The sequence below is a fragment of the Loxodonta africana genome, chromosome 3 (assembly GCF_030014295.1).
Source record: "Loxodonta africana isolate mLoxAfr1 chromosome 3, mLoxAfr1.hap2, whole genome shotgun sequence".
NCBI classification, from domain to species: domain Eukaryota; kingdom Metazoa; phylum Chordata; class Mammalia; order Proboscidea; family Elephantidae; genus Loxodonta; species Loxodonta africana.
In genome coordinates, this window is record NC_087344.1 from 62062797 (window position 1) to 62089671 (window position 26875).

At 50.8% G+C, this 26875-nt stretch overlaps 2 protein-coding genes across 2 annotated transcripts in view; both read left to right on the forward strand.

The window, feature by feature from the left end:
- Window positions 1-15122, forward strand: part of ZDHHC18 (zinc finger DHHC-type palmitoyltransferase 18) — a 32298-nt gene extending 17176 nt beyond the window's left edge. Inside the window, exons 3-8 of the mRNA XM_064281544.1 lie at window positions 7986-8135; window positions 9673-9810; window positions 9921-9969; window positions 10604-10706; window positions 12190-12302; window positions 13131-15122. Coding sequence (XP_064137614.1) covers window positions 7986-8135; window positions 9673-9810; window positions 9921-9969; window positions 10604-10706; window positions 12190-12302; window positions 13131-13248 — 671 coding nt within the window. The 3' untranslated portion in view covers window positions 13249-15122. The remainder of the gene's footprint in view (window positions 1-7985; window positions 8136-9672; window positions 9811-9920; window positions 9970-10603; window positions 10707-12189; window positions 12303-13130) is intronic.
- A 105-nt stretch (window positions 15123-15227) lies between these two features.
- On the forward strand, window positions 15228-23051 carry SFN (stratifin). The gene is made up of 2 exons (XM_064281545.1): window positions 15228-15669; window positions 21291-23051. Exon 2 carries the CDS (start codon window positions 21295-21297, stop codon window positions 22039-22041), a length of 747 nt encoding a protein of 248 aa, XP_064137615.1. The 5' UTR covers window positions 15228-15669; window positions 21291-21294; the 3' UTR covers window positions 22042-23051.
- The last annotated feature ends 3824 nt before the right edge of the window (window positions 23052-26875 follow it).

Genomic DNA, 26875 nt, shown 5'->3' on the forward strand with positions numbered 1-26875 from the left:
GCAGGGCCTGTGGGAATCCAGTGAGGACTTCCAGTAACTTCTGTCTCAGTGCTGAAGAGGGTGGTTGGTGGCTTGTGTTCCGAAGGTTTCTTTGTAAATAGTTTTGTGGAATATAGTGTTTCATGGAAACAACAATAATGGCTAATATTTATTAAGCTCTTGTCAGGTGCTAGACAATTTGCTAAACCCATTCTGTGAATTCTCCCCTAATCCTCCCACTGGCTCTGTCAAGTGAATTCAGTTATGCCTCATTTTATTTCTGTAGCAGATGAAGGCACAGAGAAGTTAAGTGACTTGACCAACGTCACATAGTTAATAAGTAGTTGGGCCCAGATTCATACCCACATCTCTGTCTGGCTCCAAAGCCTATGCCCAAGCCCTGGGGAGATAGCAGTAGGTGGGAGGCCAGGAACTGGAACCCCAGGGGCTATGGGGCAGAATTAGGAGTTTGGTTTGAAATTACATCAACAGCTTTGGAAAGAGCTGGGGGGTCCTGTGCATGCTGGAGTATTACAGTGGGAACTGTTAGGACAAATGTCAGTGGCTCTCATGAATCTAGGGCTGGGCTCACGGCCGTCCTCACAGCATCTCATTCAGCTCTCACCACAACCTTATGAGGTTGAAACTGTGGTATCCCCGTTTTACAGATGAGGAGACTGAGGCTCAGAGAGGTGAAGGGACTTCTTAAGTAGCAAGTAGGTAGCAGAACCAGGATTTGAACAGCTGTAAATAAGCACTTACCAAGTGCCAGTTCCTTTACATGCACTAAGCCTCTCCTCAAGCCAGGGAGGGGACTCCCACCCACGCGCTCTGGCCTCCCACCGTCAGGCTCTGTCACGGATTGAACTGTACCCCCAAAACATATGTGTATTTGGCTAGGCCATGATTCCTAGTATTGTCCACCATTTGTCATCTGATGTGATTTTCGTGTGTTTTAAATCCTAACTCTGTGATGTTAATGAGGTGGGATGGGTGGCAGTTCTGTTAATGAGGTAGGACTCAATCTACAAGATTGGACTGTGTCTGGAGCCAATCTCTTTTGAGATATAAAAGAGAGGAGTCAGCAGACAGACAGGGAGACCTCATACCACCAAGAATGCAGCACTGGGAGCAGAACACGTCCTTTGGATTCTGGGTTCCTGCAAGGAGAAGCTCCTAGTCCAGGGGAAGACTGATGACAAGAACCTTCCTCCATGCACTATTTCTGATCCTTACAACCCTTTAAAGTAGTTGTTATTTATCTGCTTTTACAGATGAGAACTGACTCAGAGAGGTTAAGTAACTTCTCCAAGGGTACCAGCTCATAAATGGAAGGGTCGGGATTTGAACGCTAGGCCTACCTGTGTCCAAAGTGTGTTTTCTCTCCTCTTTGCCTGCTGCTTCCTGGTTCATAGGCCTAAGACTGCCTATTTATTACACTGTCCCTGCTCTCAGGGGTGCACAGTCTGGTTGGAGAGACAAGGTACACACACAGAAGTCCTGTCACAACGCGACACTGAGCAGTGAGTGTGCACAAGGCAGGAGAGCTCACTGCAGCTGAAGTGTCAGGAGCCGTGGGAGGCCAGGCAGGGCTGAGTTGGGTCCTGGTGAGCAGAGAACAGGAGGGGCCAAGGCATGGCAGGAGCAGGGGCAGGAAGACCACGGTACCAGGGACTCGTGGGGGAAGCATAGTGGGAGAAGCAGGGGAAGGGAGGTTGGTCCCAATTGTGGGGGGCTCTAAATGTCAGGACAAGAAGTTTGTCCTTTATCTGGATTTTTAGGGGAGACCAGTGTTTTGAGCTAGGAAGTGACTCGAAAGGGAAGTTTAAAGGAATGCAGCAGTGTGTGCAAGGTGGGCTGAAAGGCAGAATGACTGGGAGCAGGGAGCCTTCTTGGAAGGCTGTGCAGTGACAAGGGCCTGAGCTGGGGGGGGCATTGGGGGTGGAGGGTGAAAGATTGTGAAGAAAGAACCTGACCAGACCTGGTAACCGGCCAGGCAGGGATGAGGGAGAAGGAAGGGCTCTGTAGAGACTCCAGACTGGGCCCCCTGGCTCTGCCACTCACTGGCTATGTGACCTTGAGCAAAGCCCCTAACCTCTCTGGGCCTCTGTTTTCTATTTGTAAACTGAAGTGTTGGAATAGATAGAGTGTTGGAATAGATAGAGTCAGTGAAGTTATTGACTACCTACCATATGTCAGGAGCCCTGGTGGCACAGTGGTTAAGAGCTCAGCTTCTAACCAAAAGGTCAGCAGTCCAAATCCACCAGCTGCTCCTTGGAAATCTTGTGGGGCAGTTCTACTCTGTCCTGTAGGGTCACTATGAGTTGAAAACAACTCAGCAGCGATGGGTTTAGTTTTTTTGTTTTTGTTTTTATTATGTGTCAGGAGCTGTGTTATATGCTATCTGAGGTTCCTTCTAGCTCTTAGACCCAGGCAGGGATAAACAACACCCATCATGACTCTTTAAGATTTACAAGCCTCAAGCACAGTCTTTCGAAACCTGGGTTCACATTATAGTTCTGACATTTACTAGCCGTGTATCCTTGGCCAAATCACTTAAACTCTCTGAGCAAGTTTCCTTAGAGATGATGGTGATAGTCATACCTGGTGGGGATGTTGTCAGAATTAAACGAGGTGATGTGTGTGAAGTGCTGAGCACATAGTAGGTACTCAGTGAAGTATTCTCTTTTTCATTCCTCTTCCCTTATTTCTCAGTAATTCTATGAGCTAGTAATAACAGCACACACTTATGAAGCATTTGGCTTATGCCACTTCACATATATTAACTCATTTAATCCTCACAACAGCCCTATGAGGAGGGTACTATTATTATCCCATTTTAGTGACTGAGGAAGCAGAGGCACATGGAGGTTAAATGATTTGCTCCGTCGTACATCTAGCAAATGGTATCATTAGGGAAACCCGACTAGTAAGAGGCGGATCCAGGATTCATGCACCGTTCTACTTGTTTCACAGATGAGAAAACTGAGGCTCAGAGAAGTTTATTTGACTTCAGCTTCACACACAGCCAGCCAGTGGTGAAGCCAGGTTTCAGAGTGGATTCATCTGTCTCTAAGCTCCCTGCCCTTCACCATGCTGCTGGTTTTAAAGGGAGATGGGTAGATGCTTCATTCCATTTTAAACATGCTGTGGTTGAGGTGATGCCGAAACTGCCCAGCAAAATCTCTATTTGGTGATTGGAAATGTGAGACTGGAGTCTGTTTGCTTCACTGCTGTATGCCAAGCACCTAGCGTAGTGCCTGGCACATGGTAGGTCCTCAGTAAATAATTATTAGAGGTAAGTGGCCAAATCGGAGATACTATCTGGGGAGTCAGTCCTGTGGAATCCATGGCTGGGAGAATGGCTGAGGGCTGGAGATCATACAGGTTGCCCTGTGTGACTCTCTGACATCTGTCTGGAAAGGAGCTGCTGCTTTGGGGACCTTGGTCCTCTGGGGTACGGAGAGGCCTACTTGGTACATACGACAGACCTACCTGGCCAAGACACCAGCTGCATGACCTTGGACATGTTACTTAAAGCTTTCTTTGTCTCATTTTTTTTTTCTTGTTAGGTGCCAAATCATAGCGACCCTACGTACAAATAGGACAAAACGCTGCCGAGTCCTACGCCATCCTCGTAATCGTTGCTATGTTTGAGGCCATTGTTGCGGCCCCTGTGTCAAATCACCTTATTGAGGGTCTTCCTCGTTTTCGCCGACTCTCTGCTTTACCAAGCGTGATGTCCTTCTCCAGGGACTGGTCCCTCCTGTTAACATGTCCAAAGTATGTGAAGTCTTGCTGTCCTCGCTTTTAAGGAGCATTCTGGCTGTACTTCTTCCAAGACAGATTTGTTCATTCTTCTGGCAGTCCATGGTATATTCAGTATTCTTTGCCAACACCGTAATTCAAAGGCATCAGTTCTTCTTTGGTCTTCCTTATTCATTGTCCAGCTTTCACATGCATGTGAAAAAAAATGGCTAAGGTCCGGCACGCCTTCATCCTCATAGTGTGACATCTTTGCTTTTTAACACTTTAAAGAAGTCTTTTGGAGCGGATTTGCTCAATGCAGTATGTCATTTGATTTCTTGACTGCCGCTTCCATGGGCATTGATTATGGATCCAAGTAAAATGAAATCCTTCACAACTGTCACATCTTTCTCCGTTTATCATGATGTTGCTCATTGGTCCAGTTGTGAGGAGTTTTGTTTTCTTTATGTTGAGGTGCAATCCATACTGAAGGCTGTGGTCTTTGACCTTCATTGGTAAGTGCTTCAAGTCTTCTTCACTTTCAGCAAGCAAGGTTGTGTTATCTGCATGTTATTGCAGGTTGTTAATGAGTCTTCCTCCAATCCTGATACCGTGTTCTTTTTCATATAGTCCAGCTTCTCTGGTTATTTGCTCAGCATACAGATTGAATAAGTGTGGTGAGAGGATACAACCCTGATGCACATATTCCCTGATTTTAAACCTCATGGCATCCCCTTATTCTGTTCGAATGACTGCCTCTTGAGCTATGTACAGGTTCCTCATGAGCACAATTAAGTGTTCCGGAATTCCCAGTCTTCCCAGTGTTATCCATAATTTGTTATGATCCACACAGTGGAATGCCTTTGCATAGTCAGTTAAACACAGGTAAATATCTTTCTGGTATTCTCTAAACTTGGCGTGAATTTCTGACAGTTCCCTGTTGATGTACTGGGGCAGCCATTTTTGAATTATCTTCAGCAAAATTTTACTTGCATATGATATTGTCTGATAATTTTTGCATTCCATTGGATTACCTTTTTTTGGAATGGGCGTAAATATGGATCTCTTCCGGTTGGTTGGCCAGTGGTTGTATTCCTGATTTCTTGGCAGAGATGAGTGAGCACATCCAGCTTTGTATCTGTTTGTGAAACATCTTGATTGATATTCCGTCAATTCCTGGAGCCTTGTTTTTCGCCAATACCTTCAGTGCAGCACGGACTTCTTCCTTCAGTGCCATTGGTTCTTGATCATATGCTAATCTCCTGAAATGGTTGAATGTTGGCCAGTTCTTTTTGGTAGTGACTCTGTATTCTTTCCATCTTCTTTTGATGCTTCCTGCGTCATTCAATATTTTGCCCATAGAATCCTTCAGTATTGCAACTGGAGGCTTGAATTGTTTCTTCACTTCTTTCAGCTTGAGAAATGCTGAGCATATTCTTCCCTTTTGATTGTCTAACTCGAAGTCTTTGCACATTTTGTTGTCATATTTTACTTTGTCTTCTCCAGCTGCCCTTTGAAATCTGTTCACATCTTTTAGTTCATCATTTCTTCCTTTTGCTTTAGCTACCCTACGTTCAAGAGCAAGTTTGAGAGTCTCTTCTGACATCCATTTTTGTCTTATTTTTTTTTCTTTCCTGTCTTTTTAATGACCTTTTGCTTTCTTCAAGTATGATATTAGTGAGTTGTGGGATAACATCAAGGACAGACTGAATTCACAGACTGAATATACATGTAATCAGTGCCCAGATCAAGAAACAGCGCATGACTGGTGTCCCAGGAGCCCCCTGGTGCCCTTTCCAATCACTGTCACCCCTCCAAGGGTAACCATGGTGCTGACTTCTAATCATAGATTAGTTTTGTCTGTTTTAGAGCATTTAGGGTCTGATTTCTTCACTTGACCTGGCCTTTATGAGATTCATTCATATTGCTGTGTGTAGCTGAGGATCGTTCATTTTCATTGCTGTATAGAATTCCATTGTGTGAATAGAAACCCCCTTGCCATCAAGTTGATTTCAACTCATAGCATCCCCATAGGACAGAGTAGAACTGCCCCATAGGGTTTCTAAGGCTGTAGTCTTTACGGAAGCAGACTGCCACATCTTTCTCCTGCGGAGTGGGTGGTGGGTTGGAACCACTGACCTTACAGCTGAGAGCTTAACCACTGCACCACTAGGGGTCTTTTGTGTGAATATACTGTCCTTTTTTAATCTATTCTATTATTGATGGGCATAGATACTTCCAGTTCTGGCTGTTATTAGAATTGCTACTGTGAACATTCTTGTACAAGTCTTTTGGCTCATATCATACCATGCACATGTCTGTTGGGTAGCTACCTAGGAGTGCCTAGGAGGGGGCATTCATGGATATGACATGCTCGGCTTTGGTAGTTATTGCCAAATAGTTTTCCAAGGTGGTCATATGAGAGTTTTTTACATTTTCACCAACTCTTGTGTCCGTCACCCCCCCCCCTTTTTTTTTAATTTCATTTTAGCCATTCTGGTGCTTGTGTAGTGGTAACATATTATGGTTTCAATTTGCATTTCCTGATGACCAGTGAAGGTGCGCACCTCTTCATGTGCTTATTGGCCATTTGGATATCCTCTTTCATCTTTTTTCTATTCAGGTCTGACTTTTTCTGTATATATTCTGGATGGAAGTCCTTTGTCAGATAAACATATTATAAATATCTTCTCCTTTGAAGGTCACATTTTTATTCTTTTAATGATGTATTTAGAGGAACAGAAGTTCTTAATTTGAGTATTATCCAGTTTATCAAATTGTTCTTTTATGATTAACTCCTTTGTGTCTTCAAAAGGAGTCTTTGTCTACTCCAAAGTCACAAAGACGTTCTCCTATTTTTCTTATGCAAAACTTTGTTATTATATCTTTCTTATTTAGAGTTGCAGTCCATCTGGAATTGAATTTTGTGTGTGGTGTAAGGCAGGGGTATACATGTACTTTTCCCATGTATATATCCAGTGGACCAGCACTGTATGTTGTGAAAGACCATCCTCCTTCCTGCAGTGTTGCCCTTGTCATAAACCATATGATCTTGTAGCTGTGGGTCTGTTTCTGGATTCTCTCTCTGTTACATTGGTCAGTGTTTTCACCCTCGCACCAAAACCAGGTTGTCGTAAGTACTATACCTTTATTATAGGTATTGATACATGGTGGGCCAAGTCCTGTGGCTTTATTCCTCTTTGTCAAGAGTACCTTGGCTATTCTTGGCCGTTTGCATTTCTGTATGAATTTTAGAATGAGTTTGTCAATTTCCACAAGAAACCTACTAAGATTTTCTTATCAGGACTGTGTTGAAACTACAGATTAATTTAGAAGGAATGAATTCCTTTACAATATTAAGGGAAGAATTAGTATGACGAATTCCTATACATTACCTGTCTAGATTCAGCAGTTGTCGATAGTGTGTTGTATTTGTTCTACACACACACACGCACATATATTTTGTTTGTTTGTTCTTATTAAACCCCATCATAGTAAATTACAGTCATCATAGACACTTTTCCCATGAACGTTTCAACATGTCTCTTCAAAATCTCAGGATAGTCTCCTCCATACCACAATTCCATTTTCACACACTGGAAAATTATTCCCTAATTTCTAGTCTATAATCAAATTTCCTCACTTGCCCTCCAAATATCTTTTGTTGTTCTGAGTTTTTTTTCCCCAAAAAAAAACAATCCAGGCAAGGGTCATGCATTGCATCTGTTATGCCCCCAAAATCTCTTAATTTACAACCATCTCTCCTCTCTTATTATAAGTGACATTGACTTTGTGTAGAGATCAGGCCAGTGGTCTTGCAGGTGTTCCACATTCTAGATTTGTCTGATTGTCTCCTCGTGGTGTTATTTACGTTGTTTCCCCACCCCCGAACCTCCTGGAAACTGAAACTTACATGTGGCCTTGATTTGATTCTGATAAACCTCACTAAACCTTCCTGGGGTTTCCTTCTCTGCTAGCCCTTCTCAGAGTGAGTTGTGTTAAGGGCAGCAGGCAGGAGAGTGGGTATGTAAAGCTTTAGTGCCTGCACACAGCAAATGCTCAGTACAAGTACATGGTAGCAGCTCTTACTGCTTATCCCTGCCTTAGACCAGGCATCTTACCCCAATGTTTGTTCCCAGGAAATAGGTTCCCTAAGGCTTCTCCTGTCCCAGCCAGGCAGCAGAGGCTTCGCTGCAGCTGGGGCTCCTGGCTTTGTGCTGCCTTGACCATCCCCCACCTTTCTCTCCTCCCACCTTCAGACAACACGGGCAGTTCCACGTACCGGCCGCCCCCTCGGACCCGAGAGGTCATGATCAACGGGCAGATGGTGAAGCTGAAGTACTGCTTCACCTGCAAGATGTTTAGGCCACCCCGGACCTCACACTGCAGTGTCTGCGACAACTGTGTGGGTGAGTGGGAGCCAGCGGGTTGGGATGCAGTGTGAGGATCCCTGAGAGAGACCAGATCCTGGGGATGAGGGGCCAAGGGGGAGACGGTCTGAAATATCCAGGGCTGGGCAGGAAGTCTGATTCCCCCAGATTTTCTCTACCTGAGGAAGGTGAGGGGCTCTGAATATGGCCAGAGGTGTCCTGGCTTCAGCCCAGGGTTGGTGGATTCCTTTCCCCCAGTTCTGATGTGTGGGGCGGACACAGAGAGGCTCTGAACCCCTTCTCCCAGGCTCAGCCTGGTCCCCAGTAGGTCCAAGTTTCCAAGAACCAGAGGCTAGGGCAGTAACACTCCAGATGTGTTTGGGCTGAGAAGAGAACGCTGTACCATCTGGTGGCCCAGGGCCCACCATACTAAAGGACTTTGATCAGATTCCCAGGGTTTGGAAGGGACAAGAATCTAGGAACAGAGGAGTTTAAGCTGGAGAGGTGTAGAGAATGTAACCAGGGTTGGGATCTCGGCTCCTGTCCCCACCTGCAGTGGTTGCTGGGGAACCAAATTCTGTTTGGTCCCCTCTCCCCATTCTCCAGAGGCCATGTGGCTCCTATGGGGACTGGGGGTGGCCCCTGGGAGGGTGTTGTAAGAGAAACGCTGTGTGCGAGGACTGGGGAGCTGAACCATGGTGACTGTGCACAGTTCTTAGGGCGGTGAGCTCATGAGGCCAGCTCAACAAGAGAACAGTAGGGAACACCCCATGACGGCAGGCTGTGGAGTGGGTGACTCAGTGGGCATCATTCATCCCTGAGAATCTGCCCCACCCACCCCCTGCAAAGGGCGCTAGCCCTGGCATAAGATCTCCAATGGGCCTGTGACCCACATTCCTACAGGGGACTTTCCTCACTAGTCTGGGTGTGACTCCACTTCCAGAGACATAGCACTGCTGTGAGCTCAGCCCTCTGACCTGGCCCAGCAATGCTGCTGCTCCAGGAGTTACCTAGCGGCCCAGTCCCTGCCCCGGCCTCTAGTTACAGAGAAGAGACGGTTCATTGGCTGTCTGTGTATGGCCGAGGTAGCAGGTCAGGCGACATGTACTTTTTGTGGGTCTTCTCTGTACCAGGCCCTGGGGCTTCAGCATGGTTTGAGGCCAACACAGCCACCACCCCGTGGAGCTTATAATCAAGCAGGGGTAATTGGCCAACTCATCAATGATAAAAACACACACGGGCAAAGTGCTGCCAGAGAAGTGCCAGGGCAACAGGGGCAGATGACAGGGGCCCCCACCTCGCCTGGGGTCAGAGCCTCTCTTAGGAAATGGCTTTGAAGCTGAGACATGAAGGAGGAATCTCTGTTCACCAGGTAAAGAGACAGGAGAAGCAGTGTGAGCCAGTGGGAACAAGTGTACAAAGGGCCAGCAGCAGGGTGTGTCCAAGGAACTGAGAGTTGGCTAGTGTGGAGAGAGTGAATGGGGTGGGAACACCCCAGCTGGGGGTGAGGCCTCCAAGCACCTGTGCTGGCTGTAGGCCCGGCAGATACTAACCGTCTCCCCTTGTCCTTTTCCAGAACGGTTTGACCATCACTGCCCCTGGGTGGGCAACTGTGTGGGAAGACGGAACTACCGCTTCTTCTACGCATTTATTCTCTCCCTCTCATTCCTGACAGCCTTCATCTTCGCCTGCGTGGTCACCCACCTGACATTGCGTGAGTCGGGGGAGGGGGGCAGGAGGAGCAGACCAGCTGGCACTGCCAAATCAAGGGGCTGTGGTCACCACCTGTCTGAGCTGTGTCCCCTCCTGTTTCTTCCTTCCCAGGCTCTCAGAGAAGCAACTTCCTCTCCACTCTGAAGGAGACACCAGCGAGATATCCTTTGTCAGCTAGTTGGTGCCCTGGTGGAAACACGAGGCCCCATCACTGTGGCGGGTCCCCACGTCTCATCTGTAAACACAGGGGATTGGTGTAGAACGCATGCTTGTCCAATAGAGTCCAGTACACCAGCTGCTTCTGTTCACAGTACTCTGTGCTGATCCTTACTGGTCCATTGCGGGATCAGGGTGGCCACTCCCAATACTCCGTGCGGATCCTAAATGGCATATTATGGGGCCAGGGTGGCCAAGAGCTCTCAGGAGTCACAGTCCTCTCTTCAGAGGCTTGGGAGAGAGCATGTCCTTTAAGACACCACCAAGCTACCTAGAACATGTCATTCCTGCAGTTCTTTGTGTCTCATTTCCCTCTGCCACACAGCACCTTGGTCTCATCCTTCTTTTGAGGGTGGCTCCCACACCCTCCTTAAGGCTCAGGAGATGAGCCTTCTGAGAAGTGGCAAATGAGCTAGAGGAAGGGCTTGGTTACAAAACATTTCTCCTTTCTGGGGAAATAGTTCCATAGGAGGCTAGGTGAGAAAGGCCAACCACGATCAGCTCCCAGGCCCAGGGGAGGCTCCTTGCCCCACACCCGCAGCTCTGACCCCCATGTGAGTCCTTGACTTCCTGCCCACTGTGCTGGAGCTGGTGATCTGCTTCTTCTCCATCTGGTCCATCCTGGGCCTCTCAGGGTTTCACACTTACCTCGTTGCCTCCAACCTGACAACGAACGAAGATGTGAGTAAGGCTGGAGTGGGCGCCTTGCTCCTGGGCAGGATCCTCTGAAGGAGGCAGGGCTGAGGGAGGCAGTAGCTGCCATGGTGCAGCCCTGACCCAGAGACTGCTGGGAAAACATGGGCGGAGGCATGAGGCAGCCACATTTCTCCTTCCAGGGTCACAACTTCTGGGGCTCCTACGTGCCTTGGACCCTCAGTGCTGGTGCTGAAGGCCCCAAGTTGCTTTTCTCCACAACCCCATGAGGGGTGGCACACACACCATAACAGTCATTATGTGTGGCCAGCACATTACTGTTTACAGAGTTCATTCAGCTCCCGTCATCTCTTTGGGGCATTTTGCCAACCCTGAGGCAGAAGTAATGGGGGTACATTTTCCTCATTTGACACATGAGTGACTTGTCCCAAGGTCACATGACTTGGAAGGGGCAGAGCCAGGATTGATGCCCAGAAGTCACGACCATGTTTTCTGTGCTCTGTCACGCTGCACTTAGAGCCAGCAGAGACTTGACTGTTCTCAGGATGTCCCTAGGGCTCCCAGAGGTATCCCTATAGAAGGGAACAGCCAGGACAGGACAGTGGGTCTCCATTGACACTCCCTACCTGCTGTTACACAGACCTCCACCAACAAGCATTGTTTGAGCACCCACTGTGTGCTTAGCCCTGGGCAAGACCTGACCTCCCCTGGCCATCTTCGCAAACAATAGAAAAGCAAATGAGAGTATCTCTTCCAGAGGTGACCATCTGATGCAGATCAGAGACCTACCATCTGGTAGAAAATACATTCTTTGACCTTCACCTCTCATTCTGGGAAACTGAACACACATGACAGTGTGTCATGAGCTGGGTGATGGGTAAGGAGCAAAAATGACATCAACCAGCATCTTCCACAGTGGTTTCCTGGATCCTGATTCTATAAGATGTTATTAGGGGCTACACGCAAAGGGGCATTGTGGCCACATTAGTTCAGAGCACTGGGTTAGAGTCAAGCGGGTATTCTTTACTGCAAACTCCACAGCATCTTCAGTAGCTGACTGCACAGAGCTAGGATGGCCAGGATCTCATTTAAGGCTCCAGCAAGGCTGTCAGAGAGTTGGTATCATTGCTCCTGTTTCTCAAATGAGGATTGAGACTTAGTGATGATCTGTCCGGGGACATACAGCTGGTTGGTGGCGGGGCCAACGTTCACAGCCAGGTCAGCCTGAGCCCTCTGCCCTTGTACTGCCCTTCCTCTTGGGTGGCTGGCCAGGGGAAGGGAAGATTCACCCAAAAAGTTTTGTGAAGGCTTCTCTTTAGCTCTGCTCTGTCTTCTGTCCTAGTTGGGGGCTTCCTAATCTGTACAGGGTCCCCCACATCCTCACTGAATGGCCCTGGGTTAAAGTCATGTCCTCTTGTAGTCTAACCAGCTTTCCCCAGCCTCTAGACCTCCCTCCTAGAAAAGTGAAGCAAAGGGAGGTACCTGACCCAGGCCGCCTCCTTGCTTGTAGATCAAAGGCTCATGGTCCAGCAAGAGGGGCGGTGAGGCCTCCGTCAACCCGTACAGCCATAAAAGTGTTATCGCCAACTGCTGTGCTGTGCTCTGCGGCCCCCTACCTCCCAGGTAAGCAAGAGAGAAAGGCCACAGTGTTTGGCCTGGCAATGGGGGATGGCCCTATGAGGTCCCACTCATCTCAGAGAGGGTCTGGGTATGAGCTGACCCCCCCCCCCCCACACCACAGACACCCTCTGTCAGCGATCCTCTGGTGACGGCACTCAGGGCCTTTGTCAGATAAAAGTTTTGTGGAGATTTGTAATTTTTAATCCCATGTGCTCATTGTAGAAAAAGTTAAACACAAAATTTTAGAAAGAAGTGGATTAGATATTACATGTAATCCTACCCACCAGGGATAACTACAATAAAAATTCTGGCCAAGCTTGAGCAACGCTGCCCTTCTGGTGCCTTAACTGGGTGGGGCCTCCACCCTCTATCCTGGCAGATAACCGAGGTGGCTCAGCCCTGCTGGAAAGCTCCCTGTGTCCATCCTGACACCAGGGGGCGCCAGAGTGCCAGAACGGAAGTTAACTTACAGACCACACTGCTGAACTAAGACTTCACCACAGACTCCCCCCAACACCCCTGCCACCCATCCTGCCTTGGGGAGAGACACAGTAGAAATCTCACTGTCCCCAAATGCCCTTTCATTGCTTTAGACAGGTGGATCAATCCAAATAAACTGTGGCCAACAGCGAGGTGACGAAAGGGTAAAGAGAGACCTTCTAGAAAGGCAGGGTCTTGAATCTCCAAGTTGAGAGCAGCTCCCTTGTCCTCAGACTTTCTGGGGCTGGGACTTTTCCTTGAGTGGACCCTGTCCTCTGCCCTCTGGGCTGCTCCAGTAGTGACTGTGGTGTTGGACAGAGCCCTCATGTGTCCCTGCTTTGTGTTTGGAAGCCTGATTGACCGGAGGGGATTTGTGCAGTCTGACACGGTGCTGCCCTCGCCCATCAGAAGTGAAGAACCAGCCTGCGGAGCCAAGCCTGATGCCAGCATGGTAGGAGGCCATCCTTGAATGGGGCTCAGTACTTGCCACCTGCTGGCCTGTCTGCCCTTCCGCACTCACCTGCTGCCCTCTACACCTGCTGGGACCCTCCCCATTCCGCCTGAGGGAAGCAGAGCTGCCAAAGACTCAAGTCTTTTCGTATTTATTTCCCACCTCTCCCCAAACTGTTCCGTGGCTGTACCTTCTGCTCCCCAAACCCAGGTCCCCATGGCCTTGGGCACTAGATTCCCCCAGCTGATCAGTGGCAGGAATGACGAGAGAGGCCAGAGCCTCTGAAAGCCACCAAGGGGACCACGCCTGGTCTCTGCCTGTGCCAGGATGAGCCCTATGTGAATGAGGGTGTGAGCTGAGCGCAAAGCCGCCCAGTCAGGAGAGCTCCTGGAGCCTTTCTAAGCCAGGTCCTCGGGGCGAAAGGTGGGATAATGAGCAAAGTCAGCTCTGGACAATGGGCTGGGCTGTGGGAGAGGAACCCTCCAAGCCTCCGCGGGCTGCTTTGGTGTGTGGGCTTCTTGATTCTTTTTGTGATATATATATATATATATTTTTTTTTTTGTATTGAGTTGGCCAATGAGATAGAGCTGGGGTTCCAGGTAGAGAGGGTAGAATTGGGAGTGGGAGGGCAGCCGTCTATGTCAGAGGAAGCTGAACCAGTCAGCCAGCCAGGCACCCAAAGCCTCAGCTCCTTTGCAGTTCCTGGGCAGTGCACTAGGAAGGGGGCCTTGTCCTCCCCCTGCCTATGGAGGGCTCTCCAAGGGATCCTAGCCGGCCCACTCCACGTCCCTCCCAAGTCAGGCCTGGGCTCCGGCAGGTTATAATCATGCTGGCAATACTTGAAACGGGTTTATTAATGCTGGATATTTTGCACAATTTTATAGACCTCTTTTCTACATAGCATTTTTTAAATAGAAGGAAGAAAAAAAAAAAAGCCACATTGCTGTCTGTGTAGTGCCAGGTTAAAGGTTATCAGAAAACAAGTTGGTTTTAATAACTTTATTACAGGAGACCTTCTGGCTATGAGTGAGCGAGTGTGTGTGTGCATCTGTGTGTGCCCGTGCACGAATGTGGCTGGCTCCCCCTTCCCCACATCCCCTGGGCTGCCCCCTCCCCGCTGGGCCCCTTGGGTGACAGGCGGCAGCAGTGGAGCGGCCTGTGCCATGGGGGTGGAAAGCATGTGCATTGGTTTCTAGAGATTCCTGGTTCCCCCTGGGGCTCAGCCCCCACCCTCCTATTCGACTTCAGACAACCAGCAGGGGGGACTCTGCCACCACCCCACCACCACCCAGCCCCCAGGTTAGGCTTCCAGCTGAGACCTGCCCAGACAGGCTGAGGCAGGGCGTGGTGGGTGGGGTGATGGCAGTATGGGGAGTGGCTGCCATCCTACAAGCCACACATCCCCCTCCCAGATCTGAGGATGGGACCTAGTACCAGGGACTAGAGATCAAGGTGTCTGCTAGCTGGGGGCTTCCATCCAGAGAAGAGGAAGGAAGGGGTGGTGGCCAAGGCCAGTGAAGATTGGCCTAAACCTAGGCTTGAAACTCATAGGATGTCCTTCTCTACTGGGAGCTATAGTGTCTTACCAAAATAGATAGAAAATTGTCCCTATGTCTCCCTCCTTTGCCCTTTAAGTGGGTGACACCCTTGGAAAGTGACACAGGAAGCCCCCAGATCTTGCCCTTCTTCACTCCAGAGGCTAGTGTGTCATAGGGCTGGGAAATGGCAGCCACAGAGGAACCTGTCTGGGAGAAACAGCTTCTCCCCAGCCTCAGTGCCCTGGGTCATCGCTGCTGCAGTGGCCCTGGGAGGTGGGGAGGGGGCCCCACCTGTCTTTTATTTAAGCCAGTATTCTTTGTTCCTTGCCTGTAATAAAACTTTTGTTTTTAAGAGTTGATTTGCTTTGGTTTGGTTTTTATTTGCTTTTCCTTTGCTGAGGCCCCAGCTGACAACCCTCTGTTCTTTCAGCCAAACTTGGGTCTTTCCTGGGGAGACAGAGAGAGGCAAGCAACCTGGCGATGTGACCAAAGTTCCCACCTCACTGGTGCTCTCTCTGGTGGAGGCAGAGCAGGGAGGGCTGCAGCTGGGCCCCCATGGGTGTGAGAGATGGGCTCATCCTGTCCCCTGTTCATCTCCTCCACCTTCCCCTGCCTCGGGGGCTTAGAGACCCTCAAGCTCATCTTCCCCGCTGCCTTTCCTCCTAATTCCCACTTACTTGTCCAGCTAAAAAAAAAAAAAAATTATGAGACAGTAGATTCCAATTTGAGAGCAGGACCTCCCCAGCTACCCCCCACCACCTGGGCAGCAGGGCCTGTTCAGACAACTCGTAACACTGGCCCACCTCTCTGGTATCTTCCCCAGGAGGACACCTGTCAGGATTTTGCCATCTCCTGCACAGCCTGAGGGGAGCTAACAGGCCCCTTTGCAGAGGGTTAGCTGGTAAGACTGTATCTCTCCTGTTGGCCAGCACTGCCCACTCCCCTCACACGCCATCTCATCCTCATCGCATGCTCACCAACCCCATGGATCCCACTCATCTGTCTGGTGTGTGGTGTGGTGTGGTGTGTATGCTGGCGGTGGTAGGACCCCCAGGGCTGCCCCCTAAGCAGGAGGGTCAGGGTGGAGGGGCAAGGCTAAGCGCCCAGCCCCATTCTGGACTGAGGAAATATCTTCACACACACCCGCTCTCCAACTGGAGCAGGAGGTCAAGGGTGAGGCTGGGGTACCTGCTCTGAGGTGCTTGGGCCTGTTCTGGTGACGTCCTGGTGTGCAGGGTCCCTCGGTCACTAACACTCCTGCGTCCTGGCTTTCTATCCCTGCTGAGCTTTCTCACCTGCCTGTTTTCTCTCCTGCTTCGTTGCCTGCTGCCCCAGCCCTGGCCCTTCTCTGGTGGAGAGGCAGGTACTATGGCAGGCCTCCTCTTGCCTCTCAATCCCGCTAACCCTCTCTCTTCTCCTTCTTTGCTGCCCTGCCGGGGATCTCCAGTGTTTGCTGGGGCTTAAGGACCTCCTGAGGACCGCTGCTCTCTGCCTCTCCAGGAGTGGCCTGGGGGGAGCCAGGCATCCGGCACCTCTACCTGTCTAACCTGTGGCCCATCTCCACCGTCTGTGCCTACAGGGTCTGCTCCCTAGCCTGCCCCACAAGTTTGCTCTCTAGGGCCCCTCCCATAGGGGCCAGGGGCTGGCCTCTTTGCCCCTGCCCCCACTCCATGCCAGTCAGAGTGTAGAAAGCCATATGCAGCTGTCAGCACAGTGCAGGCACCCTGCTGAGACTCTCCCTCCCCACCTCTGCTTTACTCCCTCTTCCCCAGATTGGAAAGATGTCAAGACTAGGAATCTTGCCTTACAGCCTGACCCCCCCACTAAGTAAAATAAAAAGAAACAGGTATAGCCATAGTCAAGCTGAGCAGGTTTCTTCAGGAGCCCTCTGGGGTGTTGATGACGCTGCTGAACAAGTTTGGTGACTGCTCTAAGCACAACTGACTTGCCGCTGTTCCCACGGCCCACTCCACCCCCACCACCTGGAGTAGGTAGGAAGCCAGGAGGCTGCTGCCCCTGTGCTCCAGGCGCTGGGGTTGAATGAGCCCTGCATCACCCAAGCTCTGCTTTGCCCCTGTTCTCCAGAGGAACTAGAGGAAGCAGCCCAAGCTAGGGAATCAGCTGAGCCCAGGGCTGGGGGCTGCTTATCTGCTGTCCTGTACCCTGCACCTTTTTTTTAACCAAAATAAAGATTCCCCTCTTCTTGCCATGTCCTCGCTGTCTGGTGCCACCTTCACTTTGGGCCTGGGGTGGGGCCTGCAGTGGGTATGGAGGAGAACACCTGGCTTACCTCACCTCGAGCTTTGTTCCAGCCTGTGAGTGCTGCTCTGTACTAGGCTCTGGAGAGTAAAAAAAGAGAAACGATGAAGCCAGAAGGAACAAGAGAGGGGTGGCCTTTGCCCCTCCAGAACTCCTGGTCACGGTTCTAGAGACCACCCAACCCCCAGCCTTAGCTGACCTCTGAACTCTGAAAGGGCCCAGCCCAGGCTGAGACAGAAGGATTAACTCCTTTGTAACTGTCAAACGCCCCTGAACTGAGCCCAGCCCAGGGTAAAAATCTCACGGAGCCGTCTCTCTCCAGCAGCCGCTCCGCATTGAGACACACACACACAGTGTGCCAAGAGCTAAAAAATAATTACAGCTACCAGCTACCAAGGACTCGGCAAGTGCCAGGCCCGTTTTCTCACCTTAACCTGTGGGGAAGGTAGTGTCAGCCTTTTTACAGATGAGGGAACTAAGGCTCAGGGAAGTCACAGGACTTACCCAGGATCACCCAGCTGATAAAGCACCCAGTCCAGGATTTGAACCTGATCTCTGCCCAATCTCTGACCTGTCTGCACTACCTGAGGAATGAATGAGGCTTCTCCAGGAGGATGAGCATCTCAGGGGGAGAAACCCTAAAAGAGAAGTCAGAGCCAGCAAGGGGCTGAGAGGTAATACGGGCCGGCCTCCTTATTGTACTGACTGGATAGCTGAGGCTCAGAGGCAGGAAGGGACTTGCCCAAGGCCTGTAACAGAGCTGGGATGCAGTTCCACACCCTGACCACATTCCATTGTCTTTCCCCAAATTCCAGTCTTCTAGAGTGGATTGGTCTAGGAGATATGGGGTCCTTTAAACCATAGTGCCTTGAGGAGAAAGAGAACAGCTGAAGTCACTTAAAATTTATCCAGTGTTCCCACCCAAAGGCAACTAATGCCATAAGCTCTTGGCTGGATAACTCTGGCTCACAACTCACCAGGGGAAGAAGATGCCATAGCCCCCTCTGGTCACCTATTGAGTTTGATCATTCCATGACAAAAATGTCCTAGAAAATTCTTTCTGGAATCCGACCAGAATCCCTCTTGCTACAATCAGAGAGCCCTGTCCTCTGTTCTCAGTGAAGTTAAATAGCAACTGGTTGCTGGGTTTGTGTGTCACAACCCTTCAAAGTCTGTTATTACCAGCTGAGAAGAATTGGTTGTGGGCCCAGAGGCCTTGAGCCTGCCGGTGGGATGGACGCTATGCAGAGGGGTGGGGAGGTGGGCAGGATGAGGAAAGCCCCTTTGGGCTGCAGCCCCAGCTCCTGTTCTGCTGACTCAGGTGGCTGACTGTGGAGCTCTGTGCCCTGCCAGGGCCTGCTGCCTCCTGCCCACCTGGGCTCCTAGACTTGGGAAATGGAGGCCCGGAGGCAAAGGGAGGTGCCTGAGACAGGAACTGAGTCAGGATCAACAGGCCAGAGCCAGCCAGAGGTATCAGGCAGCAAGGCTCCCAGATTCCTCTATGAGCTTCAGCAGATGGGGGCCAGGAGTGAAGGGGCTTCTCTTCCCCCGCTCAGGGCTGTGCTGAGGGCATGGAGCTTGTGGTGAACCACCACCAGGTCTCCTGGTTTAGGTGGTGAGGAGAGAATGCTCCCTCTCTAGATACAGAAACAGCTCCAAAGTTCCTAGACGTGCCAGGCTCTGCCTTCGAGCTTCCTAGTGTACCAAGGTCTCCAGCTTTCCCCTAGGACTTGGGAAAGCCCAAGCTGGCTGATGAGTGCCAAGTAAGGTCCTTGAATGTCCTAGATGGTGAAGGAGAAGGCAGGGCTGAGCACATCTGACCACTTATCCATCTTGAGAGGGGAGCCTGTGGGCAAACCCTTTTTACCGCCATGGACACCCGGCTGGACAGGGTCTGGTCTTCAGCAGAGGCCTGGTTTGGGGCCCTTCCTCATTTCATAGAATCCTGCTCCATGTTAGTGCTTTGTGTGTATGTTTACAATAAAGCTGGCTGAGTTTTTTCACATAATAATAGTTACCATCCACTCTGCTAAGTGCTTCGATTAACTCATTTGAACCTCAGAAGTCCCATTTTACATGTATAGAAACTGAAGCTCACCAAGGTTAAGTAACTTGACCAAGGCCACACAGCTTATACAAATTGAGCCTAGGCAGTCCCATTCCAAAGATTCTAGACTCTCTCATTAAAAAAAAAAAAAATGTTCATGATTGAAAATTTGGAGAGAATAGGAAAATCAAAAGGAAAAAGAATCACTCAGCATCACTACCTAAAGATGCCGTCTGTAAGCTGCTGTTTTGGTACATTTCCTTGCCATCGTCTTTTGTGTCAGTGCTTTGATTTAAGCAAAAGCCTTTGGGAGGTCAAACCTAAGTTCCCTGCCACCTCCTTAGAAAATCTGTAGCATCAGCCTTGGCATGTCTCTACTCTCCCTCGTGGCAAAGAGGCAGAGCTCAACTTTGGGCCTCAGAGTTCTGGCCTAAGTTTCCCTCCAGGAGGGGAAGGTGGGTGTTCAGACACTAAGAGGAACCAGGGGAGGCCCAGGCCTATGAAATGGTCTGGCTTCAAGGATTAGGCTGGTAGAATCCCTGAAAGGGAAGCCCCACCCCAGACTCCCGTCTGAGCTTTGGCTAGGGGTAGGACAGATAAGCAGGAACCCACCCTCATAGGCTCAGCGCCAATACCCTTAGGTGAAACTCTTGGCTGACTCAAGGACAGGGGCCCACTGAGCAGGGATAGAAGGTTGGCAAGGGAGAAGTCTCCATCTCTGAGACCTCTGTCAGGGGTCAGAGGTGGGGCCCTGGGCAGTGGCACAGGGAAACTTCTGAGAGGCAGGTCTGGGGAGACAGCACTCAGCTGGGATTTCTGCCCCATAAACCAAAATGGTATATGTCACCACCACCTTCTCAGCCTATCTTTCTCCTCAGGTTGCCGGCATCCCCCCTGCGGGACCAAACAGGCCTGAGCACCCAGGTGGCCTGCTTCCCAACCTCTGACAGAAGGCAGGCTGAGTCAAGCAGGAAAGTGGGACAGCCAAGGAGCTGGGCCCTCACCCTCCATGAGCCCCACTGATACATGATGGCAGGCAGCTTCAGGAGGGGGGGGCATCTGGCCTGCCATCGAGAGCCAGAGGGTAAATCCTCAAACAAGTGGCAACAGGCCACTGACTTGAAAGAGAAAATTGTGCTGTGATGGGGAAGGTGTCTGACAAACCTACTGGGTGACTAATTACAAAGGCTGGGTTGGAGCGTCAGTGGCCGCTTCTTAAATACCTCATTAAGTGGCACCTTGAAAGCTGCCACCCCTGCATTCTGGGAATTCAGAGGGGACAGGACCCTGAGGAGCAGGGATGGATTACCCAATAAGCAAAGTACACACAGGCTTACTTATGCTTACTTACTAATCTGTAGTGCACAATTTACATGGATTTCACCACATTAAAGAGCTGTGTGACCCTGAGCTAATCTCACCCTTCTCTTATACTCAGTTTTCCCATCTCTAAAGTGGGAATAATAATCACAGTGCTGCACATTTCACAGAAGGGTACCAAAAAAACAAACCAAACCCACTCCCCTCGACTCGATTCCGACTCATAGTGACCCTACAGGGTAGGGTAGGAGTGCCCTGTAGAGTTTCCAGGGAGCACCTGGTCGATTCAAACTGCTGACCTGTTCGTTAGCAGCCATAGCACTGAACCACTACGCCACCAGGGTTTCCCACAGAAGGGTAAAAAAGGGATTAAATTAGGTTGTGGCTGTGAAGATGCTTGGGAATCTCTACAGCCCTACCGAAGCATGAGTTACCTCACCTGAACCAAGGGGGAAACATGTCCAGCAGGATTAGGAGCCTCATTCTCTTGAACCTGGCTTATGGGTGCTTCGGTGGCTAGAAGGTCACTACGAAGGAGGATCCGATTTGAGAAACTGGGGAGCTACCTAACATGGGCATGTAATGGCAACCCTGAACAGAGGGGGCAGCCAGGAGCCCAGAAAGGTGCCTATGCAGGTGGGGCCCACGCCCACATTTCTGACGCTAACTGTCCTGATGACTCACCCCCTTTTACCTTTAAGGAAGAGCCGGAAAGGGTGTGGAGAGGAGAGGGAGGCAGGTCCAGGGCCCCAGTCCCACCCCCTACCCCTCCCCACCCTCCTCTGGGCCAGGCCACCCAGCCAAAAGGCAGGCACAGAGCAGGAGAGCCACAGAGCCCAGTCCGGCATTGGTCCTGAGGCAGCCAGTTAGCTCGCCACCTGTCCATCTGTCCCTAGAGCCATGGAGAGAGCCAGCCTGATCCAGAAGGCCAAGTTGGCAGAGCAGGCCGAGCGCTATGAGGACATGGCAGCCTTCATGAAGGGAGCCGTGGAGAAGGGTGAGGAACTATCCTGCGAAGAGCGCAACCTGCTCTCAGTGGCCTACAAGAACGTGGTGGGCGGCCAGAGGGCTGCCTGGAGGGTCCTGTCCAGCATCGAGCAAAAAAGCAACGAGGAGGGCTCAGAAGAAAAGGGCCCTGAGGTGCGAGAGTACCGGGACAAGGTGGAGACTGAGCTCCGGGGTGTATGCGACACTGTGCTGGGCCTGCTGGACTCCCACCTCATCAAGGAGGCTGGTGATGCTGAGGGCCGGGTCTTCTACCTGAAGATGAAAGGTGACTACTACCGCTACCTGGCCGAGGTGGCCACAGGTGACGACAAGAAGCGCATTATCAACGCAGCTCGGGCAGCCTACCAAGAGGCCATGGACATCAGCAAGAAGGAGATGCCACCCACCAACCCCATCCGCCTGGGCCTGGCACTGAACTTTTCTGTCTTCCACTATGAGATTGCCAACGTCCCTGAGGAGGCCATCTCGCTGGCCAAGACCACCTTTGATGAGGCCATGGCTGACCTGCACACTCTCAGCGAGGACTCCTACAAAGACAGCACCCTCATCATGCAGCTGCTGCGAGACAATCTGACGCTGTGGACGGCCGACAGTGCTGGGGAAGAGGGGGGCGAGGCTCCGGAGGAGCCCCAGAGCTGAGCCACGCCTGCGACCTGCCCTGCCCTGCCCGCTCCAGCCCCCACCCCCTGCAGAGAGGACTAGTGTGGGGTGGGAAGCCTGCTCCTTCTCCCTGAGTGCTTTGCCCCCAGCTCAGGAAGGCTCCGTGGAGAGGGACCGGCAGAGCTGAGGCCACCTGGAGCCAGAATATCCCACACTTCATGTGCTGTCAGGTGCTCTGACCGCTGGTCACCCCACCCGCTCCTGCTCTCTGCACCCCCTTTCTCCCGCCCTGCCCGGGAGCCGGGCCTCTTCGTCTCCCCTCCTGCGTCCCTTCTGCCCCAAGATCTTAGGAATTGAGGAGTGTCCCACCCTTGTGGCTGAGAGCTGGACTGTATGGTGGAGGCTGGGATGAGTGTGTGTCTGTGTGATTGAGTGTGTGAGAGTAAGACCAAGGATGGGAGAGAGGGAAAGCATGTCTGCTGGGTGTGACCATGTTTCCTCTCAATAAAGTTCCCCTGTGACATTCCTCCTGTCTTCCAGTTATTGGCCGTGGGCTGGGACTGGGATTGGTGTATAGTCTACGAGTCCCTGACTTTGGACCTTTGACTTAGAGTCCTGACCTCCCATGGGGCTGGCTCATGACCCACAGGTGGGACTTTGGGAGCAGTGACTCCAAAGGAGAGACCGGGGTTCAGCTCTCTCCAACAGGGTGACCTTGGGCTGGTCCCCGCTGGGACAGGTGAACGCAAAGGCTGCGCGGCGACTCTGGCTGAGGAGAGGTGAGTGGGTGCTGCAGCGCACGAGGCCGGAGAGCTCAACCTGAGAGGGCGTGAGTCTCAGGGCAGCGACGCTGGGGGACGCTGCGGTGAGCGGCACTGAGGACCCCACGTCCGAAAGCGGAAAGGAGTCCCAACAAGGGCCCAGCTCTAAGCGGAGGGAGGACGACCTGAGGCAGGGCTACGAGGCCGCCATGAAAACCCCAGATCTGAGGAGAGGCGGACGCCCCCCCCAGCCCTCGTAGATGGGGACAAAATGACACGGGGCTGGCAGGAAAAACGCAGAGCTGCGGGGAACCGAGGCCGGTCCAAACCGACCGCGCCCGCCGTCGCCGCACCAGGCAGCAGCAGCACGCCAGGGCCTGCGACCGCTTCGCGCACTCCCGCCCCTCAGCCGGCGGCTGGAGGCGGGGCCGAGGCCAAGCCTGCCCAATCACAGGAGGAAGCTGACAAGGGTACCGCCCCTAGGGCCCAATTGGCCAGTGAGGAGTGGGTGGCGGAGCGCGGGCGGCACGACCTCGTGCTGCCCCCCGGGGCCCAGCGGAAGCCGCTACGCGCTGACTGAGAGGCGCTCCCCACCCGCCCAGCTCCGAGGGGCGGTGCTTTCTCGGTTTCACTTAAACGAGTTGTCACCTGCCCAGCCCGAGAGCTGGGCTCTCAGAGCAGCGGGACGGGACGGGACGGGACGGGGAGGGGCGGGGTGGAAAGTGCAGTTCCAGCCCTTTGAGTCATCTGCACAGCCGGCGGTGCTTGGACCGGGGCTGGCGGGCAGGATCAGCTGAGTCCCCGGGTCCAGCCCTTCGGCTGGAAAAAGTCACCAAATCGCCCCCACCACACCCCAGAGTCCAGGCAGCCCTGAACTGGTCTCTAGGAGACTTGAATCGTGCCCCTGACTGGCTGTGCGAACTTGGATAAGCCACTGTACCTTCCTGAGCCTCAGTTTCCTCGTTTGTAACATAAGGGGCTTGCCCTAAAGGCTGTGTAACTCAATAAAAGTGAAAAATGTGGGTTCTGGAGTCAGACTGTCTGGGTTTGCATTCTGGCCTGCCTTGGCCAAGGCTTTTAACCTGGCTCACGTTTGTGCCCTCGTCTGTAAAAAAGTGGGAGATAAAAACGGTACCCTCCTCTTAGAATTGCTGTGCAGTTTCATAAAATAAGTGCACACAAAGTGCCATAGTACACGTTCAACAAATATTAGCTGGTATTAATCCAGCGTCAACGGTCTAGCATTTGTCGCACAATTCTGTGCCAAAAGCAAAATAATCAGGCCTTAGCCCTGAGGAGCAGCTTTACTGCCAAAGATGACTTGCATGCTCGCTGGACCACTGAGAACGCTGGTTGGCCTGACATCAACGGGTGGCTCCTCCAACTGGCAAGATTGCTGGAACTCAGTCAGCCTCATCAAGTTCCTTCCCCAGAGTTGAAGTTTGGCCACATCACGGTACTCAAGTGAAGGACTCTCATCAGAGCTAATTCTACAGGGGAAGCTGGCAGGCCCACTTTGGTGCCTTCTGGGTCCCCGGTTTTCTCCTTTTTTTCCTGAAGATGTGCTGGGTTTGTTTCAAGGTTCCAAACCAGGCAGAAACTCTTATGGCAAGTGACTCCCCCACAGCTTTGGAGGTGACCCGGTTTCTCTCACCAGACAGGTCTGGTGACTTTCTCTTAACGGGGCTGGTCCTGAGAAAGGAACTTCTTTCTTCCATTTCAGTCTCTAGCATCTGCCTTTTGGACTTTAGAGAACTCTGACATGGCTGGCCTATAATGGGGAAATAAATGAGCTACCTTAAGGCAGCATGTTGGTACTGAAGGATTTCAAAGGCAGTGGTGTGGACTGGCACATCACCAGATCAGATGGTTGTTAGGGTGGGCTAGATGCAAGCTGGTTTAGGTACCAACTTTGACCATAAGTGTCCCAGACCTTTTGTCCACGATGCATTAGAAAAAAATCTTCTCTCTCTAGAGCTAGAATCTTTTTTACTTTTACCCAAGGTGGGGTCTCAATGAGCATTTCTTGCCATCTTTTCCTGGCCTAGGTTTGACATTTAAAACGCTTCTGTCTCACTGCTACTGAGTTGCTGTTAGGTGGTGTTGAGTTGGTTCTGACTCACAGCGACCCAATGTACAACAGAATGAAACACTACCTAGTCCTGTGCCATCCTCACACTGATACTAAGTACCAACCAAAAAGATAAACTCATTGCTGTTGAGTGGATTCCCGCTCATAGTGACCCTATAGGACAAAGTTAAACTGCCCCATAGGGTTTCCAAGAAGTGGCTGGTGGATTCAAACCGCTGACTTTTTGGTTAGCAGCTGAGCTCTTAATCACTGCAGCACCAGGGGTTCCTACTGGGTACAGGGGTCTTTTAAAGGGTGATGAAATGTTCCGGATATAGATAGTGGTGAAAGTTGCACAACTTTGTAAATATATCCCAAATTACTGAATTGTATGCTTTAGAAGCGCGAATTTTATGATATGTGAACGATATCTTCATTAAAAAAAAAGAAAATCAGTGCCAGAGGCGAAGCATATAAGAATACTAAGTTCCACTGGAAATTTCATGGTGGCTGTCTTGGTCATTTAGTGCTGCTATAACAGAAATATCACAGGTGGATGGCTTTAACAAAGAGAAGTTTATTCTGTCATGGTCCAGTAGGCTAGAAGTCCAAATTCAGGGTGCCAGCTCTAGGGGAAGCCTTCCTCTCTCTGTCAGTAGGAAGGTCCTTGTGATGTATCAGCCTTCCCTTGGTCTGGGACCATCTCAGCGCAGGAACCTCAGGTCCAAAGAACATGCTCAGCTCCTGGCACTGCTTTCTTGGTGGTATGAGGTCTCCATGTCTCTCTGTTCACTTCTCTCTTTTATATCTCAAAAGAGATTGGCTTAAGACATTATCTAATCTTGTAGATCTCATCAATATAACTGCCATTAATCCATCTCATTACAACATAGTGATAGGATTTACAATACAAAGGGAAATCACATCAGTGACAAAAGGGTAGAAAATCATACAATACTGGGAAACATGACCTACCCAAGTGGACAGATATTTTTAGGGGACACAATTCAATCCATGACAGTGGCCATTCTCCCCTTCTCACTATTCTCTCCACTTGATCACTTTTTTTTTTAACCTTTTTCAAATTTCAGAGCCCTGGTGGCTCAGTGGTTCAGAGCTGGGTGGCTAACCAAAAGGTCGGTAGTTTGAATCTACCAGCTACTCCTTGGAAACCCTATGGGGAAGTTCTACTCTGTCCTATAGGGTCGCTATAAGTCAGAATCAACTTGAGGCAACGGGTTTGGTTTCCTTCAAATTGCAGGTCAAAACTTGACTAGCCACTTTTCCTCTCCTTTTAACATACACACAGAGCTTTGGCTATACTAATCCTTTACGTTTATGTAGATATTTATTCAGCTATGATTTTGTATCTACCTATTCTGCCTCTGGGTTTATAGCTACATCCCGGGATTATTTCTTATCTCCTCAATTACAGAGCTCCCCAAGAATGAAACTTTGTCCCATGCTTCTGCCTTTCTTCCCACAGTGACTCCAGCAAAGCTTTGTGTACAAGACGATACTCAGAACTTAGGTTTAAAACTATCCTTCCAAATGCTTGGAAGAAAGGTTAGTGCCAGTCCAGCTCTTCTGCTGTGAAAATTGAAATACAGCTGGTTCTGGAATGAGGCACGGCTCCTAGTCAGAGGTTGGGCTCACAAAGATTGCAGCAACCCCAGCCCTATCCTTTTTGTGCTACCAGATTGTGGTCCAGGAAATGGAGCCCAGGGCCTGCAAAGATCTTCTCCCAAGAGGATTTGTTGAGTGGTATGAGGAACATTTGCAACCTAAAATTCTCTAGAAAAGGTATTTACTCTTTCTCTTATCTATAGTTACTTCAGACAACAAAGTCCAAATTGGCTCTGTAGATCCACAGGAGGTGACAGGCCAAGACTGCCTTCTCAGAATCAGCCAGGCATCCTACGGGGCCAAGGTATGGGGTCAGACAGGCCACTGTGGCTCCTTCCAGAAAGGCCAGATACTTCTCCCCCTCACACACATATCCAATGTCTTCTCAGAGAAGTTTCTGATTTCAGTTGCTTGT